Source organism: Apteryx mantelli, chromosome 2 (genome assembly GCF_036417845.1).
Source record: "Apteryx mantelli isolate bAptMan1 chromosome 2, bAptMan1.hap1, whole genome shotgun sequence".
NCBI lineage: Eukaryota > Metazoa > Chordata > Aves > Apterygiformes > Apterygidae > Apteryx > Apteryx mantelli.
The window spans coordinates 124860697-124880184 of NC_089979.1; the positions used below are offsets into that span (position 1 = coordinate 124860697).

The following is a 19488-nucleotide window of genomic DNA, read 5'->3' on the forward strand; positions in this document are numbered from 1 at the left end:
TCACTGGACAGAGCAATTAGAGACACATCTGGCTTAAAAATAAGTGTTCTAAAAACAAAAAAAAAAGCTCAATACATTAGATATGTGATAAAAAAGCTTGAGAAATTTAATATAATTAGTTTACCAAGACTTAGATTTTCACAGCTTCTGCAAAGAATGTACTTTCTAGACCTTCAAGTATTGTAATATTTGATTCATGTAGCTGTTATGTAATGGGAACTAATGCCTAAACCCCATGTTTGGTGAGAGTTTTTATATATATAAAATATACATATAAACATATATGTGAAAAATATACATAAAAATATATTTTATATATACACACACATATCCAAGCCACAGAGCAGTCTAGAGGCACCTATTATGTGGATTGAGAGAACAGTTTACCGATGCATTCTCACTTACATCAACCCATGAAGCATGAATCCTGCTTTTAAAAACTAGTTTTAGTTTATTTCTAAAGATGTGCAACAGCTAACAGCATCAGCTGTTGTCATTCTGCAGTACTATCAGATACACCAAAGCATTTCTCCACAAGCAGCATGAGAAAGAACGGAGGTAGGACTTCTCTGCTGTTATTTCTTCCCTCCAGGAACAGGGTCTTACAACACAGCTTTCCATTCAGTTTGGTAGGCTGCTTGGTAATTTCACTAACCCAACAGATAGCGCACTTGTGTGAGCCACCTGTGAATAACACTATGTAGATTTACTCGGTCACTGATCTGAAGAAATCTGTTTCCTTCGAGTTCCCCACTTCTTACTTCAGCTATAAACTGCCTAGAGTTTCCAGGAGAAGTTTATGTCATGATTTGCTTGACCATGAAGAAACAAAACAGTGCTGTGTCACTTGGCTAGATTTTACCTTCATACAACAGGAGTAGCTTGCAGGTACCTTGCAGTACCTACATTTTCAGCTCTGAGTAGCCAGTGTGCTACGATCTCTTGCTACTGGCACAGAAATCACAGAGGGCTTAACCAGTCTGCTCTGTCCTTGACAATGACCTTGGCAAAGTTGGGTCTGTCATCTCAGGCTGTCATTGCTTCAAGAGCAGAGATGCTGGGTTCAGCCTTCCTTAAGGAAAACCATCACGCTGCAAGAAATGGCCCACAGGTATATGACTGAGAGAGCCTCATATTTTGGAGTCAAGCAGAGCCTGTAATAGCAGTTTTTCAGTGGACTGGTAGAAACTACCAGAGACATGAGCAAATGTTATGAAAGATGAGATGTGCAAGGAAAAACATCATCTGTTAGTCAGGGTTGAACTTGATTTGGCTACACAATAGTCTTTACAAATGGTAGACAAAATACCACAAAACTGTAATGTACATTATATACATCGCATACACCACATCATTAAAAAGGAACTCAGAGTACTGACCACAGACATTTGTGTTTGTCAATCCTTCCATGAAAAATTTAGAAGTGTAACGTAATTCTCCTTAATACATCATGTCTTCCAAAAAGACTTTCACTACCCTAAACTTGCTTCTGCAAGGCACTGCCTCCACCTCAAATACAGGTTTAATGAATCACTCAAGGTAAGACTTTAACTGAAGCTTGTTGAAATTCAGTGAATCCATCTGATAGCCTGTCATAATTAGACCTCTTTAACAAGAGTTCAGTTTTTCTCATTCCATGTTAAATTTTGTTCCATGTACTTGCCCATAGACAATTTAAAAACGCACATAGTTAGGATCAAAGTGCTAGGAGAACTGACCTCAAGTGTTGTAAAATGATTATGATATACAGTGCAGAGGTATGTATAGTCCTGAAAAGATGTATTATGGAAAGACGTTATTTAGAGACCTTACACTCACAATTTATTGCAAAATTGACAAATTTCCCTCATTAACTCTGATTAAGTCCACTGAATTTTGCTACAGATTTTTTTGGTTAAACGCCAAGTGCCAGGAGGCAGTAACATATTTCTATGGCTTGGGTTGTCTGGTCTGCTTTTGGAGAGTTGCCAGATTTCATTTGACCTTTATAAGGTTTAACCCTGGTAGTTGGACCAAGTCATTCTCATTCAGATGAACAGACTGATAGAGCTCAAACCTAGGTCAATAGTGAAGAAATGTTGTTGCCATTTGACAGCTGCTCAGTGGTTCTGGGAAAATTGTTGGTGTTCTCAGTACATTTTCTAGTGGACAGGCACTTAATCTGAAGTTTACTGCCACAGTTTGCAGAGCTCAGCAGAAAGGCAAATGCCTGACTTATCAGGGAGACAATGACTTTCTCCACACCAACTTTTTCCAAATCAGACTTGAGACCCTGAACAAAAAAAAAAAAAAAAAAAAAAAAAAATCACCAAACAAAAAAAGCAAAGATTCAAAACAGCTGAGTACAGGAATCTCTATAGGATTTAAAACTGCGCATCTTCCACTAGTTTAAAAGAAAAGTCACTTCCCAGGAATTGGTCTTGAGAGCCATCACCAACAAGTGCTCCAAGAAACTTAGTGTTCAGGTAACATGCCAGATCCCATACAGGAAGCTCAGTTACCCATCTCCCCACTATAACAAATGATGAATCCCACCTTCAGGTGTCCTTTATTTTGGATACAAACAAGCTGTAACAATCCCAGCTACTACTACTACTACCTGAACCATCCCAGCTGCAACCTGCAGCCATACTTGTGACGGCTTCTTAAAACTAAATCAACACACTAAACTCCGGTACTGAATAAACAATCATAAGGTTTGTTTTGACCTCATCTGTTGTGAAAGAGGCTGCTAGATTAATGACCACATAATTATCTGCTCATCAATAAGCTACTGCTACAACACCTATACAGGAAGAATACAAGGCCAAAAAACAAGGCCAGCCGAACAGGCCAGGGGTGCTAATAATAAGGAGCAGGCAGAAGAGCTATTTTATTTATACTGAAATGACAATCTCCAACCTGGAAGTTATTGTGTAAATACATACTCTCAATGAAACAGCTGCCACAGTAAAGCAAAGATATTATCACTCATAGCTTCTTTCTTCTTGACCGGGCTTTCTATGATCTCAGTCATGAAAAAAATTGTATAAGAAACTCACACACTCAACATATTGTTAGGAATTAGTTTTTGCAGATTCTAGAAGCTGCAGTAACAAGATGGCTTATTTTAAAGTTCGATCCTACACTGAATGTCTATTAACATCCTCTGTCTGTACTGATTCTTCTGAGAAAGCTGCTAACCACTGGGTACTAAAATACAGTACTTATCTCTTTGTTTAAGAGAAGGATATTAAAAAAAAAACACATTCTGACCTTAACTGAGGCACTGATGCCGAGTTCAGCAATGGACAAAGCTTTGATGATCTGCAAGAAAGCAAGAGGCTTATGTTGCAAATGTCAAGAGGCCAGAGCAATAATTCTGTAACAATGCAGCAGTGGAGCCAGACAGGGGAACGTCATGGAAGTTCAGCCGAGAATCCCCTTTTCTCTTGGCCATTGGACACCATTTCACTTTCTGTATTTTTGCTTCACTATCCCATAAACTAATGCCTTGCTAATAGCGATCGGGGGGGAGGGGGATGCGGGAAGAGATGCTGAAGTGTTCTATATTATTTTTAATGGAGTTTAAGACATGTGAGTTATTCTGCAGGCTCATTTAGCACCTAATACTAAGATGTGTTCATATCATTTTAGAATGTAAGATAATCTAAGCATCCCTAGAGATATGCCTGCTAGCAATCCTTGTGCAAGGGACCTGAAATATTGTCATGAGGTGCTGGCCAGCAATGGGGACTGAACGAATGGTCTGACTTGACAAACTAGCTAGTGTGCCCATGAACAAGGAAAGGCTGCTTATCTCACAGCAATTCAGAGGGAAGGTATCACTTTCTTCTGTTTGCATATAAAGCGATTTATTCTTGAGATCCGTTAAGGTCCTACCCATTTTTGCTTATCATTGTCACTAGGTATGTAGGCATGTTTAGGAGGGTTGATGTCCTATTCTTCTCTCTTTTAGGACATTTTGCTGTCTATTGCATCTTCCAATGCCTCAACCTTAAGCAGGCCTCTGAAATACTGCATTTTTTTCCTGTGTTTACTAAGAAGAAACAGAAGCAGGAGGAATATTTTGCTTCGTTTTTACATCTACACTGGCCATGCTATCGCAATAGTTTCTAGCACTTAGCTCTCATGTCATTCTATCGCAATAGTTTCTAGCACTTAACTCTCACGTCATTACTAGCAGAATGAATTGTTAGATGCTAAAACTGCTTCTAAGGTCCTGCAACATGAGAAGTGCCTTGTGTCCTGCTCTGCCTGTGCACCCAAGACCCCTAACAAGAGACAGACTGCCCCACATGTCTTCATGTGCCTTCACTATAAAACACTGCCTTGGCTGCCATGCCACTTGGTGGGAAGAACATCACGTTAGAAATCAGCTACATCATCGTGCCTGATAAAGTGCCACTTCCTCCTTCATTATCATCAGCAGTAACAGACAACTGCACTTCAGGAAGCACACACAGTCTTCAGAGCACCAAGGAAGGACTAAATTCACTTCAGAGCTCCTAACAAGATTGCTGCAGACTTCACACATCAAGAGATGCCACTAGCCAGGAAAGGTAGCGTAAGCAATCTTAGCACATTAAAGTCAGTTTGTATCTTGTCCTCGATTCCATCCCACAGGCAGGTTTAATGCATCTGGAGGCAACAGGGTCCAACATAGTTCCTTGGCTGCCAGTTCAGAAGCTGAGATTTGGTTTGACTTCCCTGCCCTCCTCCCCTCCCCCCAATCCTCTAATTAAAAACATTAATTCCTTGGCTCCTAAGGATCAACCTCTTAGACTATTGGCTTCTTATTCTGACACTGAGAAAGCGTAGCTTACTAAAAAAGCTAGCTTGAAGCAGGTAGTAATGCCTCTTTCCCAGGGCAGTCAGAAGGAACCCCTTAATCAAGTTCTAAAGACACCTCCTGTGCAGCAAGACACTTTCCCAGGCAAAAGGGGCGGGGGGGAGGGGGGGGTAGAAAAAGAGAGAGAGAGAGAGAGAGAGAAAATCCTCTGAACAACTTCACATCAAAAAACCTGAGCACGCAAATTCCACATGTCCATGAGAGCGATGAGTTAATAGGAACTTATTAAAAGCCTTCCCCAGATAGTGTATTTGAGATAGATAAACACGCTTCAGCTTATCCAATACAAAAATATAAGCATGTCTGTGTAGCACAAAGCAAAATAACACATTTTTCACTGACTTATTTTCAGTGACTCATTGACCCCACCTGAAGAACCCTTTCAAGTCTCTCACCCAATGGATCTTCAAACTTTACACAGATAGAGGAAATGAAAAAAGAAAGCTTGGGGGAGGGAAAGAGGAAATCAATTTAACTTTTTACATTTCTGAGATGCAAAGGTCTCAGTCATGTAGTTCTATTAGACTTCTATGCGGATTTTTGTAAGACGTGGAAAAGTCTTCCCTGCATTCACTGCATGAGACTGAAGAAAATGCAGACAATATGAATTTGAACTTTAATCTTTTTCTTTCTTGGAAAGCCATCCTCAAAAATGTTTAAATAAACTATATATAGATGCTGGCAAGTTACAAGCCTGAATACAAATCTCTGATCCAATACAAATATTTTGCCACTCTCAGCTCATGAGAGTGCACAGCAGTATTTAGGACTCCCAAACTGAACTGCAGCATGGCTGTACATCCTCACAGTTGGTACTGGTATTTGTAATATCCGTGAGGCAAGTTTATAAGCTTATTAAGCCCAAAACACAGAAGACAAAAGCTTACAATAAACAAGGATGAAAAAGAGAAGATTAGAGTGCAAATGACAAGGAAGACGAGATTAAAATGTGTAGGGTACAACATAGGTGGAGGAGAATTACCATGGGCATGTTTTAATACAGAACGACAATGTTCTTTCCTGCAGATGCTGGATGATCTAGACATGCTTTCAAACAACATTCCTGGTAGTTAATCCCTCATCTCTGCTAGTGATTTGACAGGGTTGTAACACTACAAACAATCTTTATTATGTACTTATCTCTCCACTCCCTCCCCAAAAGGGAAATCAAGTGCACAGTGTAAAGTGCATTTCATATGATTTGTTAGAATGATCTCCTCCTGACTTAGGAATGCATCTCCCATTAACATTAATGGGCAACTGCAGACATGCAGAAAGAGGGGAACAGTAATTTCTGTTTCAGCTTTGTACATACGAGTGGAACTTCATGCACTTTTTCCTGACCATTATATGAACCCCTAGGATGGGGCAAACAGTAACAACCAGTGAAAAGAACTACCCTCTGCCTGCATATTCTTTACTTTTTCCCCCCATCAGTGAAAATTCAATGCTCAAAAAGTGAGAATGGACAATATGAAAATCTTAGCAGGCAGAAAGACCACGCTCTTATATGGAGAGGAGGAGTAAGACTCTTCTAATAAAATACTGAGTGAAAATAGAAATATTAAGATAGGACTGTAAGAACGGTGGAATACGTAGCCTTTAGCCAATGAAGCATTTATCCACCTTCTTTCCCATCCCAATTTGAATACAAATGAAATTCAGAGTTACTCTGGCTTTAGCTTTCAAGACCAATTCTCAGTCGTTGTCTTCCCACCCCCCCCCAACACTAGAACCACATCAGAAGTATGTTTTACTGGATATGTATACCCTTCATAAAAAAAATCCTGTACATCAGGTCAAGAATTTGTTCACTAATGTATTTTTAGTCTGTATCAGTTTCTTTCAGACATAGCAAAGGTAGAAAGAGTTGGGGAAATGCAATGTTAATATACTCAGTACCGAGTAAAAACTTGAAGAGTTTTGAAACAGGAAGTTGCATTAGTTTAAATATCTATGTTTGATTAAAGCAAGCCATGTGCTTGTATGTAGTCAAAAACAGTCCTTTTGTTTAGATAAAGAAAGGGAAACATTGAATCACATTCACTTTTTTAAATGAAGAATTAAATCATTAATAATGTCTCTCCCTATCTTATCACTAAAACTTTCTAACTTCAGTTTTGGTTTATAACAAGTTTTCTTGAAAATTTTAGACACAGTAACCACTTCACAGCTCATTCGTTTTAAGCAGTGCAAGGTTGGGTGTGGGAGACATGAATTCACTCATTGCCAAAGAGCATCAGTCAAATTCACTTTAGCTTAAATGACGAGATGCAACAGATGTGGGGATCCAGCCATAATAACCACCCTCCAGCAGTGACCCCTGACAACCTATGGAGCAGCACCACTGCATTAGAGGAGTCACAGCAGTACAAGTCCTTCCAAAGGGGCCAACCGAATCCAGCATTTGCCAGGATGACCTGCAACAACTTTGGAGATCAGCGCAACCTAGTTGGGCTAAGGCAGCCAGATAATGCTCTCAGACCCCCTCGCAGATTAATTTTAAAAGGCAGCATGCGTGACCCTGAGCTTCATATCCTTGTTATCAAGGGCATATTACCTGATGTGGCTGTGAACTGGACCATCTGCTATAGGAAGGAGCACCTGAAGTCTTGTTGGCTGTAGTTCTCTGCAAAATAGAAAGAATAGACTTGTCAAATATTCAGTGACATCTCAGTCTGCTTCACCAATCTCAATTAAGTATCCACAGCAGAAATCCCCAAACAAACAAGAAGCCTCAGAACAAAGAAACAGTAAATATAATACAGTAGCATTAGATCACTGACAAAGTCAGTCTCCCAAATTTGCGACCAAGACACTGTTTAGCCTTGGACCTCAGAATCTCAGTTTTCACCTCAACTTCTGCACATCACCTACATTGCAAACGTAAAAGCACTTTGTGCTGAAAGGCACATTTGTCAAATGCTGAGTCCTAACCTGAACAGGGACTGCAGAGCATTACCCTTCAGCCAGGTAATTCACTCAGCTTTAAGTAAATACGCTCTAAACCCCCCCTGAATCCAAAAAGTTGTCATTAAAGAGTTTTGTCTGTATGTCTATATAAGTTGTATCTGGTTTGTTTCCTCCTAATTCACAGTGATGTTTCATTGCAAACTTCATATTAGTTTTATTGAAGCTATTCTTAACTCACAGAAAATAAAGCAAAATTTATTCTTTCTGGATCACTTCAGCTTACTCAAAAACGAAACTTTGATATTTTTGGAACGGGTAATACAAAAAATATCACAGAATCACAGAATCGCTGAGGCTGGAAGGGACCTCTGGAGATCATCTAGTCCAACCCCCCTGCTCAAGCAGGGTCACCTAGAGCACATTGCACAGGATTGCATCCAGGCGCGTTTTGAATACCTCCAGAGAAGGAGACTCCACCACCTCTCGGGGCAACCTGTTCCAGTGCTCTGTCACCCTCACAGTGAAAAAGTTTTTCCTCATGTTCAGATGGAAGTGTCTGTGTTTCAGTTTGTGCCCATTGCCTCGCGTCCTGTCACTGGGCACCACTGAAAAGAGTCTGGTCCCATCCTCTCGACACCCTCCCTTCAGATACTTGTACACACTGATAAGATCTCCTCTCAGCCTTCTCTTCTCCAAGCTAAACAGGCCAAGCTCTCAGCCTTTCCTCATAAGAGAGATGCTCCAGTCCCCTAATCATCTTTGTAGCCCTTCGCTGGACTTGCTCCAGTAGTGCCACATCCCTCTTGTACTGGGGAGCCCAGAAATGGACACAGTACTCCAGATGTGGCCTCACCAGGGCTGAGTAGAGGGGAAGAATCACCTCCCTCGACCTGCTGGCAACACTCTTCCTGATGCAGCCCAGGATACCATTGGCCTTCTTGGCCACAAGGGCACATTGCTGCCTCATGCTTAACTTGGTGTCCACCAGCACTCCCAGGTCCTTCTCCGCAGAGCTGCTTTCCAGCAGGTCAACCCCCAACCTGTACCGGTGCAGGGGGTTATTCCTCCCTAGGTGCAGGACCCTGCACTTCCCTTTGTTGAACTTCATGAGGTTCCTCTCTGCCCACCTCTCCAGCCTGTCCAGGTCTCTCTGAATGGCAGCACAGCCCTCTGGCATATCAGCCACTCCTCCCAGTTTTGTATCGTCAGCAAACTTGCTGAGGGTGCACTCTGTCCCTTCATCCAGGTCATTGATGAAGAAATTGAACAAGACTGGACCCAGTACTGACCCCTGGGGGACACCGCTAGCTACAGGCCTCCAACTAGACTCTGTGCCACTGAGCACAACTCTCTGAGCTCTGCCATTCAGCCAGTTCTCAATCCACCTCACTGTCCACTCATCTAACCCACACTTCCTGAGCTTCCCTATGAGGATGTTCTGGGAGACAGTGTCAAAAGCCTTGCTGAAGTCTAGGTAGACAACACCCACTGCTCTCCCCTCATCTACCCAGCCAGTCATTCCATCATAGAAGGCTATCAGATTGGTTAGGCATGATTTCCCCTTGGTGAAGCCATGCTGACTACTCCTGATCACCTTCTTTTCCTCCACATGCTTGGAGATGGCCTCCAGGATGAGCTGCTCCATCACCTTTCCAGGGATGCAGGTGAGGCTGACTGGCCTGGAGTTCCCTGGGTCCTCCTTCTTGCCCTTTTTAAAGACTGGGGTGACATTGGCTTTCTTCCAGTCCTCAGGCACCTCTCCTGTCCTCCATGACCTTTCAAAGATGATGGAGAGTGGCTTAGCAATAATGTCCGCCAGCTCCCTCAGCACTCGTGGGTGCATCCCATCAGGGCCCATGGATTTGTGGGTGTCAGGTTTGCTTAAATGATCTCTAACCCAATCCTCCTCCACCAAGGGAAAGTCTTCCTTTCTCCAGACTTTCTCTCTTGCCTCCAGGATCTGGGGTTCCTGAGGGCTGGCCTGACCAGTAAGACTGAAGCAAAGGTGGCATTCAGTAACTCTGCCTTCTCTGTATCCTTCGTCACCAGGGCACCCACTCCATTCTGCAATGGGCCCACATTTTCCCTAGTCTTCCTCTTGCTGCTGATGTATTTGAAGAAGCCCTTCTTGCTGTCCTTGACATCTCTTGCCAGATTTAATTCCAAACGGGCCTTAGCCTTCCTCGTCGCATCCCTGCATACTCTGACAACGTTCCTATATTCCTCCCAAGTGGCCTGTCCCCCTTTCCACTTTCTGTAGACTTCCTTCTTCTGGTTGAGTTTTGCCAGGAGCTCCTTGTTCATCCATGCAGGTCTCCTGCCTCCTTTGCTTGACTTCCTACTCATAGGGATGCACCGCTCTTGAGCCTGGAGGAAGTGATGTTTGAATATTAACCAGCTCTCTTGAACACTCCTTCCTTCTAGGGCCCTCACCCATGGGATTACTCCAAGTAGGTCCCTGAAGAGGCCAAAGTTTGCTCTCCTGAAGTCCAGGGTTGCGATCTTACTTGGTGCCCTGCTGCCTCCTCGCAGGATCCTGAACTCCACCATCTCATGGTCACTGCAGCCAAGGCAGCCCCCGACCTTCACATCTTCCACCAGTCCTTCTTTGTTTGTTAGTACAAGGTCCAGCAGCACACCTCTCCTTGTTGGCTCCTCCACCACCTGTGTCAAGAAGCTGTCACCAATGCTCTGCAGGAACCTCCAGGACTGTTTGTGCCTAGCTGTGTTGTCTTTCCAGCAGATATCGGGGTTGTTGAAGTCCCCCATGAGAACCAGGGCCTGGGATCGTGAGGCTACTTCCAGCTGTCTGTAGAAGGCCTCATTGACTTCCTCTTCCTGATCAGGTGGCCTGTAGTGAACACCCACAACAGTGTCACCCATGCTAGCCTGCCCTTTAATCCTTACCCATAAGCTCTCGACTCGCTCTTCATCCACCCCTAGGCACAGCTCAATACTTTCCAGTTGCTCTCTCACATAAAGAGCAACTCCACCACCTCGCTTTCCTGGCCTGTCTTTCCTAAAAAGCACGTAGCCATCCATTACAGCACTCCAGTCATGCGAGCTATCCCACCATGTCTCTGTAATGGCAATGAGATCATGGCCCTGCGACCGCACACAGATCTCTAGTTCTTCCTGTTTGTTCCCCAAGCTGCGTGCATTGGTGTACAGGCATTTCAGGGAGGTGATCGAGCATGCAGGTTTCCCAGGAGGGGTAAAAGAGGGTCCTCCATAGCCACATCCCATGCACACTTCCCTGGCTGCATTCACCTGTTGGAGGCATCCTGACTTGAGCAGTCTTTTGCCAACTACCCTGGCACTATAACTCTCCCCTTCCCCCATCCTTCCTAGTTTAAAGCCCTCCTTACCAGGTTGGCCAACCTGTTGGCAAAGACCCGCGTGCCCCGCCTCGTGAGGTGGATTCCATCTCTTGCCATCAGTTGTCGATCTTCAAACAGGGTCCCATGGTCGTAGAAACCAAAACCCTGCTGCCAACACCAGCGGCGCAGCCAGTCGTTAACCTGGAAAGTCCGTCTCCTCCTCCTCTCATCCATCCCCCTCACTGGCAGGATTGAGGAGAAGATGACCTGGGCTCCCAGACCCTTGACCACCATCCCCAGAGCTCTGAAATCCTGCTTGATGGTCTCCAGTTTGCCCTTGGTGTCATTGGCACCCACATGGAAGAGCAGCAGTGGGTAATAGTCCGAAGAATGGACGAGCCTAGGCAGTCTTTCCATGACATCTCTCACATGAGCCCCCGGCAGGCCACAAACCTCTCTAGACATGAGGTCAGGTCGGCAGATAGGTGCCTCTGTCCCCTGCAGCAGGGAGTCCCCCATAACAATCACCCGCCGCTTTTTCCGGGCGTTCCGACAGGGCACAGGGTGTGTTGTCCCAGGTACTTCCCTGGCAGCCATGCCCATCTCCTCCTCATCCTGGAGGGCACTAAACCTGTTCTTCAGCTTCAGGTCTTCAGGAGGAGTAGGAGCCTTTCTCCTCCCACGAGCAGTGACCAGTTTCCAGCCTTCTTCTATGGTGTTATGATGTACCGTTTCACACGGCACAGAGCCCTCTGGCAACTCCACTGCTGCAGGGGTTTGGGACTCCTGGAGCTGCACAGTCTCCAAGAATACCCTGTCTATCTCTTGCTCTGCTTCTTGGATGTTGCGCAGCCTACTGACCTCCTCCCGTAACTCCCTTACCTGATGACACAACTCGCCAACAGCAGCACACCTCCTGCAGGAGAGCTGACTGCCAGCCCAGGCCTCCCGGAGAGGCCCCCAGCACTCCCTGCAGCCTGAGACCTGTAGGGCTGCATCTACTGTCAGAGGGTCGGTCTGGGTCGCAGCCTCTGACACAGCAACTCCAACAGCCACTGGGGAACGCGCTGTGCGGCATGTCACGACCATACTTGAGGAAGCGTACACCACAGGGAACAGAAACGAAGGTACCTTCATGCGAACTGCTGCGTCTGTTCGCTGCGCTCTGGGAGCTGCGCTCTAGGCCTGGCTCTTATATAGGCCTCTCCCTAGCACTGACTCACAGGGTGCTTGACCGCCCAATCAAGGGCCACTGGGATCAAAGGCCCCAACCCCCTCTGGCCAGGGGCAACCCAGAGAGCTCGTTAGCAGCAGCCACTCCTAGCTAGAGCTTTTCCCACGAGGTTTTCCCAGGAGAAGTCAAGGCCTCCTGCAGTTGTCCTTGCCTAGCTTCCCCTTTCCTGTTCACAGCAATCACCTCCTAGGTCCTCGGGGGTCCTCCGAAAGCCCACAACTTCCAACAAGATCCTCAAGTTCTAGTCAGAGCCCAACCACTGCTGCGCAAACTGCTGCATCTGTTCGCTGCCTCTGTTCGCTGCGCTCTAGGCCTGGCTCTTATATAGGCCTCTCCCTAGCATATTATTTATTTACTAACTTCTCTTTGAAGAGAAAGACAGTCCTCTATGATTTGTCCCTGTACTTCTTTCCCCCACCTCTCTATACTTTACTTAATGCTTCAAAAAAACAAGAGTCCATATCATTATGGATCTGTCACATACAGATCTTCTAATCAAACTGACTTTATAGTAGTACAGAAGAATCAATGCAATACAGTGTCTATTAGAATGCCACCAATAATTTTATTTTACACTTATCCCCAGTTTCAAAAATATTTTTGATCATGAACTTTTATGCAATTTACTCCTAATTAAGGCTAGAGCCTACAGTAACCCAGCACTCCTCCAAACCAAGCCCCTCATTTATATGTGAATTTAGTGCTTCTGAAGAGATAGTAATCTGCAAGCAAATATCTTGCAACTATTATACTATGTAAACACAGGTGTTATAGGAACTTTGGGACTCTTAACTGGGTGAGACAATAAGGCTACCCATATTGGGAATATCAGCTAGACTTGAGTTACCTACACATGAGATCTGAATTCAAACAGGCTTCCCAGACATGAGATACTAATTTATCAGTACATTATGTCACCAGCAGGATCCTAATGGGGGGGGGGTCAGATTCATATTTGACCCATATGGACATAAATTATACTGGGGGGAAAAAAAAAGCAAGTAAGTCAATCCATGTGAAAATTATACCACAACATAGTATACTCTTTGTAAGTAGGAAAAGAAATAGCTTATGGCTTTTAACACCCAAGAATATTGTACATTTCTATGCCAATTACAGCCACTTGGGCTTATACATCATTACATATTCTAGAGGAACTGGCATCTCGTTTCCACTAATGAGAAACAGCCGCTGATGTAATTGTGCTTTTGTATTACTCTATCAAAAAGAAGTTATTTTACAAATTTAATTATTAGCTTTACTGTATAGCATGTTTAACTTCTAATAGGCACCCTTAGAAGTATAAGCATTTTTATTAAACAGATATGCTATGCAACAGAATAACAACACTTTCTTTTGATAGAAACTTCAAAAGAGACAAAATGCACTCAAGGTTGATTTTAGCTTTCTGAAAACTTATGAAAACTATCTCCCTCTGCTTCAGAAGAAAGATTGGTGAATCTGTGAATAACAAGGTGAATAACAAGATAACTGAAGTTTTTCTGGAAGCATCTGGAAGTAGTTTTCCAACAAAATACCTTTCCACAAGCACTTTTCTTAGCTAAAAAAAAAAAAGGTTGCCTTTAGTATTGTTGGAAAAACCTGCATATTCCTCCTGTCTAAACCCATTAATAGCCATGTTTGGTTTCTTTCCTCACTCCAATGCCTGTTCCCTCTAGCAGGTATGTTTCCTCTATGGCAAATCAGTCTTCTGAACTCTTCCACTTCCATTTGAAGTGCAGCCCAAAGAAACTGCATTGCAATATTACAAAGAAGCAACAGCAGAGCCCTTTCCAGGCCAGACAGCAAATTAACGCCTCCACAGACAGCCACATAACACTCATTTCCAGCCTGCATTTACAAAGTGTAAAGGACCAGAGCCTCATTTAGATGCTGACCTCCATCTTCTAATTGCAGTAGGAGTCAGGTACTTAAAAATATTTGTGATGATAGTACTATAATAGGTCTAAATTATTTCAGCATCTACTTCCCCCATCCTCCCAGACCTTTTATTTCCATTCATATATCACTGAATGGGATCACTCATATTTTGCATGGCAATCAAAATATTAAGTTAGAGTCAAAGAGCTTACACTGCTAATACACACACACACGAGCCTCCACATCAGATCACGTGGAGTAGATTTTGAAAGATCTGGAAAATATTTCACTCTGAGCTTCTTTCCAAGTTTTAAAGGGCCCCAGGGAATGTTTAAAGGCTAGACCACATCCCCTGGTTATCTCAGCAGTTACAGCACTCAAGCCAGGTGATTTAAAAAAAAAAAAAATATATATATATATATACACATGCATGTACAAACTCCAAACACACATTCCTATTTCACTAGGATCAGTAGGAATTAGACAACCACCTACCTCCAGGAGTTTGGCTCTTCATGCCTAGCATCCAAGGCCACAACCCAGACCACAATCCCTGCTTGATAAATGATTTTGCATGCAGTCTGCACCACACAAGAGACATCAAGGCATTGCATTTTCATTAGGTATTTTACCAGGGAGTACCTGGTCTGCACTTAGCCCCTTAAACCACTTCCCTCTCTTCAGTCAGAACCATCTTCCTTAACACTCTCCAGATTGAGAATCAGGGCTTATTTATACAAGACATTTAAGGTCTTCTAGGACTCTTCGCCTAGCTCAAGCACTTTAACAAAGCACTTAAGCACAAATCCTGGCCATAAACTGTCTCTCTAGTCTTGCAGGCCTCCCTAATCGTATCATTTGGGAGAATTAAACCAACAAGCCCCCAACTCTTCCAGGGCCTCCAGTTAGCCCCCATTTTTTGCTAACTTTAGATCTAGCCCTTCTACTTTCCTAGCTAACAGCTGTTCCCTGCAAACTTTCTCCCCACCATATGCAGGTGGCAGGCTCCTCTCCTCTCCTCTCCTCTCCTCTCCTCTCCTCTCCTCTCCTCTCCTCTCCTCTCCTCTCCTCTCCTCTCCTCTCCTCCCCTCCCCTCCCCTCCCCTCCCCTCCCCTCCCCTCCCCTCCCCTCCCCTCCCCTCTCCTCTCCTCTGCAACAATTTTTACAACGAATGGTACTTCTGAAGGCAATAAAGCTTCCCATTGGACATGTGTTTTTTTGGTATCTGAGTTGAAAGGTATGGGCAAGAAGAAAAATAAAAGAGAAAAAAGCTGGAGTTCTGTATTTTACACACTGCTGCCTGGGCAATGGCCTGTCTCGAAGGAGCAAAGCTGCCGTGGGAAGGTGGGTTGTGTCAGGTGGAGTGCGTGCAACCAGCACGAAGCCAGACTCACAGACAGGCCTGGACAGGACAACTGTGGATCAGACTCTGGGCTGGCTCCAAATCCCAGTGAGAGTATGAAAAAAGTACTTTTCATGGCAATAAAGTGGCACAGCTAGAGAAAGAGCGAAAGAAGTGGTGCATGCTCAAAGCTGCTGTTTTATACACAGTTCACAGGAAAACTGTGTTTTCTGAGAAAACTCATAGTATTGAACAAAGTACATACTATAGCAAGAGGCCAGAAAGAAGCTTCTCGTAGACTATGGGCTCTACAGCGCAACCTTCTGACATGGAAATCTGAGCATGGCTTTGCAGGAGAGCTTATGAAATGATATGTTATTATCAGTTGGGGCTATTGGGGTTGGGGCTATTGATGACTGTATACAGTGCAAGTCAAGATTACATACAGTCCATAAATAATTTCTTAACCAGTCAATGACAGCTTCAACATAAGTTGCTGGACTTAATACCTGGCAGTATTTCAAAAAGAAAAAAAAAGAAAAGAAAAAAAAAGATATTCTGATATCAAGCTTAAAGTGTATAATGTGTTCTACAGCAAATTACACTTATTAAGCCTTCTGATGGGCATGGCAATTCATCCCACTTATTTTGGAAAAGTATCTTAAGATGGGGTGAATTACCTTCTGGAAGAACCTGTTTCTTTCCATCTATTCACTAGAGAGAGAGTCTAAACAGGTAGTTTGAGACATCTAACTTTAGATGGCTCGTGTTAGGTGAAAAGAAATCTACCCACACTCTCTGTTCTCCTTCCTACCAAGGAGCCTAGGTAATTTGTCCTCTCCTAGGCTTTAAAGGGTTATGATGGTAGAAAATTTGCTACATAAGAGGAGTACCTTTGAACTGCCTTATGAACTCCAACAAACATTTGTTAGTCTTTCAAATGCAGCTCATTGCTAATGACTTGAAGAAGAACTGTCTTGACTTTCAGGACTCACAATTTTTGGGCTGGGCAATAAGGGGAAAGAAGATTTTTATTTGTAAATAGAGATATATATTGTGAAAGTAAATGGAAGGTAAGAATACTACCCATTTAATTATCTAAAAATCTTTTTTTTTTTCAGAGAAAAAACTACTTGGATTTATACCAGTACTTCTTTAAGAATAAAGTTATACTTGTATGCTGTACTACCACTTCCTGGACTCTTCAAATCTGTGGCCTAAAATTTTGCAGGCATTCAGCAGATATCTTGCTCATTGGTTTTATTGGAGATTTTGCTTATTTAAAGACTTTAGAATCTAGCTATTTTATGCAAAGGCTGACATCAACCTCAGGATTTATTTGTACTGTGCAATATCCAGATGACTTTTTTTTTTTCATATTATTGCCATGGATTTTTCCTGATTTTTCCTTAAATTCAAAAGTTCCTTTGCTGAACAAAGTAATAGTGACATCTGACAATAATATAACGTGTTACAGCACTGAAGTTCTTTCTCCGAAGCTTTCTTTAGACAAGCTAAACATTTTGTATGTCCGTGACTTTTGCAAGGAGGAACCAATAAAGCTATGTTAAAAGGAGCAATATTCAATGGCTGCTTACTGACAGATACCGGCTTTTGGCTTCACTTGCTTATTTTATTTTATTTAACAGCAGGAGTTTAAGAAGAGAAACACAAGTGAAATATAAAAGTTTGAACCTCTCATACTATCAATGGCTATGACATCTCTTACGACTCCCCAGAAACAAACAGTAGGTAAGGTCCTTTTGCCATTAACCTCAGCGGACCGTGTTTTTTATTTACTGAGTCTACCAGTTTTTCCCACAATAATGCAGTGTAGAAAATGACAAGCTATTCATTTCTATCATAAATTAAATAAAAAGGTGACAGTTTTTCTGACTCTATCTGATCAGAACTAGTGATTAAAGGAATTACAGAGTCTGAAATTTGGAACAATTGTATCTCTTGAAACAATATAGATTTCATGTGTAAATCAATCCATCCTTGTCTCTGGTCTGGCTCAAGACACTTGTAAGTAGGGTAAGAGCTCTCACATTGACAGCTACTAACTAAATCTTGCACGCACATTTTCTCATGAATGTAATCTCAACAGGTCAGAGGAGGCAGCTCAACAGAAAGGGTCTCTCTGTGTCTCAGATCTGGTATCACACCTTGCTCCATGGTGAGGCAGACCCCACTAAACTGTTCATTACAGATGTACCACTCACCTATGAAGCTATTTTTACTCCCGTACCATAAATATACACATTTCCCTGCTCCCTTCAGAACATCTCTATTTTCAACAATACCAACATGTTGCTGGAGATTCACAGCTAATGACACTTTGGACATAGGTTAAGACAAAACAAATTGTAAAGACTTTAAAGATCCATGATTTCTTCAAGTACTTACACAGGTAAAATTAATTTTCTGGTGCTCATTCCTCACATTAAAAAATCTCCAAAACTGCCTAGAATATTACCTACTTTGTACCGATATCTAGCCATATGAAATTTCAGAAAGATGGATTTTTTTTTCTTCAGAAAACTGAAGATAGGAAGATGTCAAAAATCAGATTATTAACAGAAACATCATTTTCATTACAACTGTGCAGCAGTGTTTACCACTCCATGAAGAACATTGCTGATCATAGGCTTTGGACACAGAACAAAGTTAAGTGGTGTTGACAGTGGTGGGACATGAGATGACAGTGTGGTACTCTCTTCAATGAAAAGGTTGCACTGGGCAAACTGTAGCCAGCTTGGCAACTGAGTGAATAGCATATTTCAAAGTGACATTGTTTTGCAGTGAAGACTTGATGCAGAAGAATCCTCAAGTTGTCCCATGAACATATAACATCCAGAAAAAAAGCATTAAAAAAGCAGTTGATCTGGATATAGTGGTCAGGATGTAAAATGTAACAGACTTATGAGAGGTAAAGTTTGTAAGCTGTAAATAAAAAAGTGGGCAGTGGGAAAATGAAAAAAGGACTCTTTGCTTAAGATTGTTGCACAATGTCATCAGGGATTATTTCCTCTAGCTTACAGAAATCAATGTTATGACAGGAAGAGACAGAGCAGGAGAAATATTGACTGAGCTGTCAACCATAGGAGTGCATCTCTGTGAACCTGTGGGTTTGGGCTTTGATGAAGCGAATGCATTCAGTGGACGCTTTTATAGGAACTCAGGCACGCACTCAAACTACTCAGTTGCATTTTATACCCACTGTCTATTCTTGGTTATCAACAAACATAGTGACTCATAATTGTTGAGGTGCAATTGCCAAAAGTATTATACTTCATCTACCACCCACCCCAAAAGCTGATTCTTGACAGTTTAGCAATTTGGCATGGTTCTTAACCATGATGTAGGACTTGTCCTGACACTTCTAGTCCCCCTCTTTTCTCTCTTTGTCCGCTCCTGTTCACCAATTTAGTACAGACATTTTGGCACTCTGGAAGGAATAAAAGACTAGACAAAGCTAGGGATGAAAATATTCTCTGTAACAATTTTATATCATAAAATCTTCTCACTTGCCAAGCAGGAATTTTGTGTTAATCAAAAAATAGCTTCACTTAATGGCCTCCCATTCCTACTTGATTGTCAAAATTAATAATGAATTTGAAATTTCAAGATACATTTTTAAGTGGGGATAAAGTCCACAAGCTTTTTCACAACACAAAACAAATAAAAACTGATATTAGAGATTTCACTACTCATCCCAAATCAGGTCTACCTTGCAAGAACTGGCTGGTCAAGCTCTACCCAGCAATACTATAGCCATTAATTCCTTCTTCATTTCCATTTCTACTGGCCAGCTAAACTGCAGTGTTGAATCACCTGAATCACAGACAAGCTGAACAACTGTCAATATAGTTGATGACAAACAACAACTTCTTTCTTAGGAATTTTAATAGGGGAAAAGGACTTCTCATCTCTGTGGAGCTAC

At 42.6% G+C, this 19488-nt stretch overlaps 1 protein-coding gene across 9 annotated transcripts in view; it reads right to left on the reverse strand.

Moving 5' to 3' along the window:
• RBMS3 (RNA binding motif single stranded interacting protein 3) overlaps window positions 1–19488 on the reverse strand; it is a 722481-nt gene that overhangs the window by 601283 nt on the left and 101710 nt on the right. For 6 of the 9 annotated variants that reach the window (XM_067291474.1, XM_067291473.1, XM_067291477.1 and 3 more), the window contains 2 exons: window positions 7413–7481; window positions 3256–3306 (listed from right to left, as the gene is read on the reverse strand). In XM_067291474.1, the coding sequence (XP_067147575.1) occupies window positions 3256–3306; window positions 7413–7481 (120 nt within the window). The remainder of the gene's footprint in view (window positions 1–3255; window positions 3307–7412; window positions 7482–19488) is intronic. The other 3 variants (XM_067291476.1, XM_067291478.1, XM_067291479.1) reach the window with 1 other exon arrangement.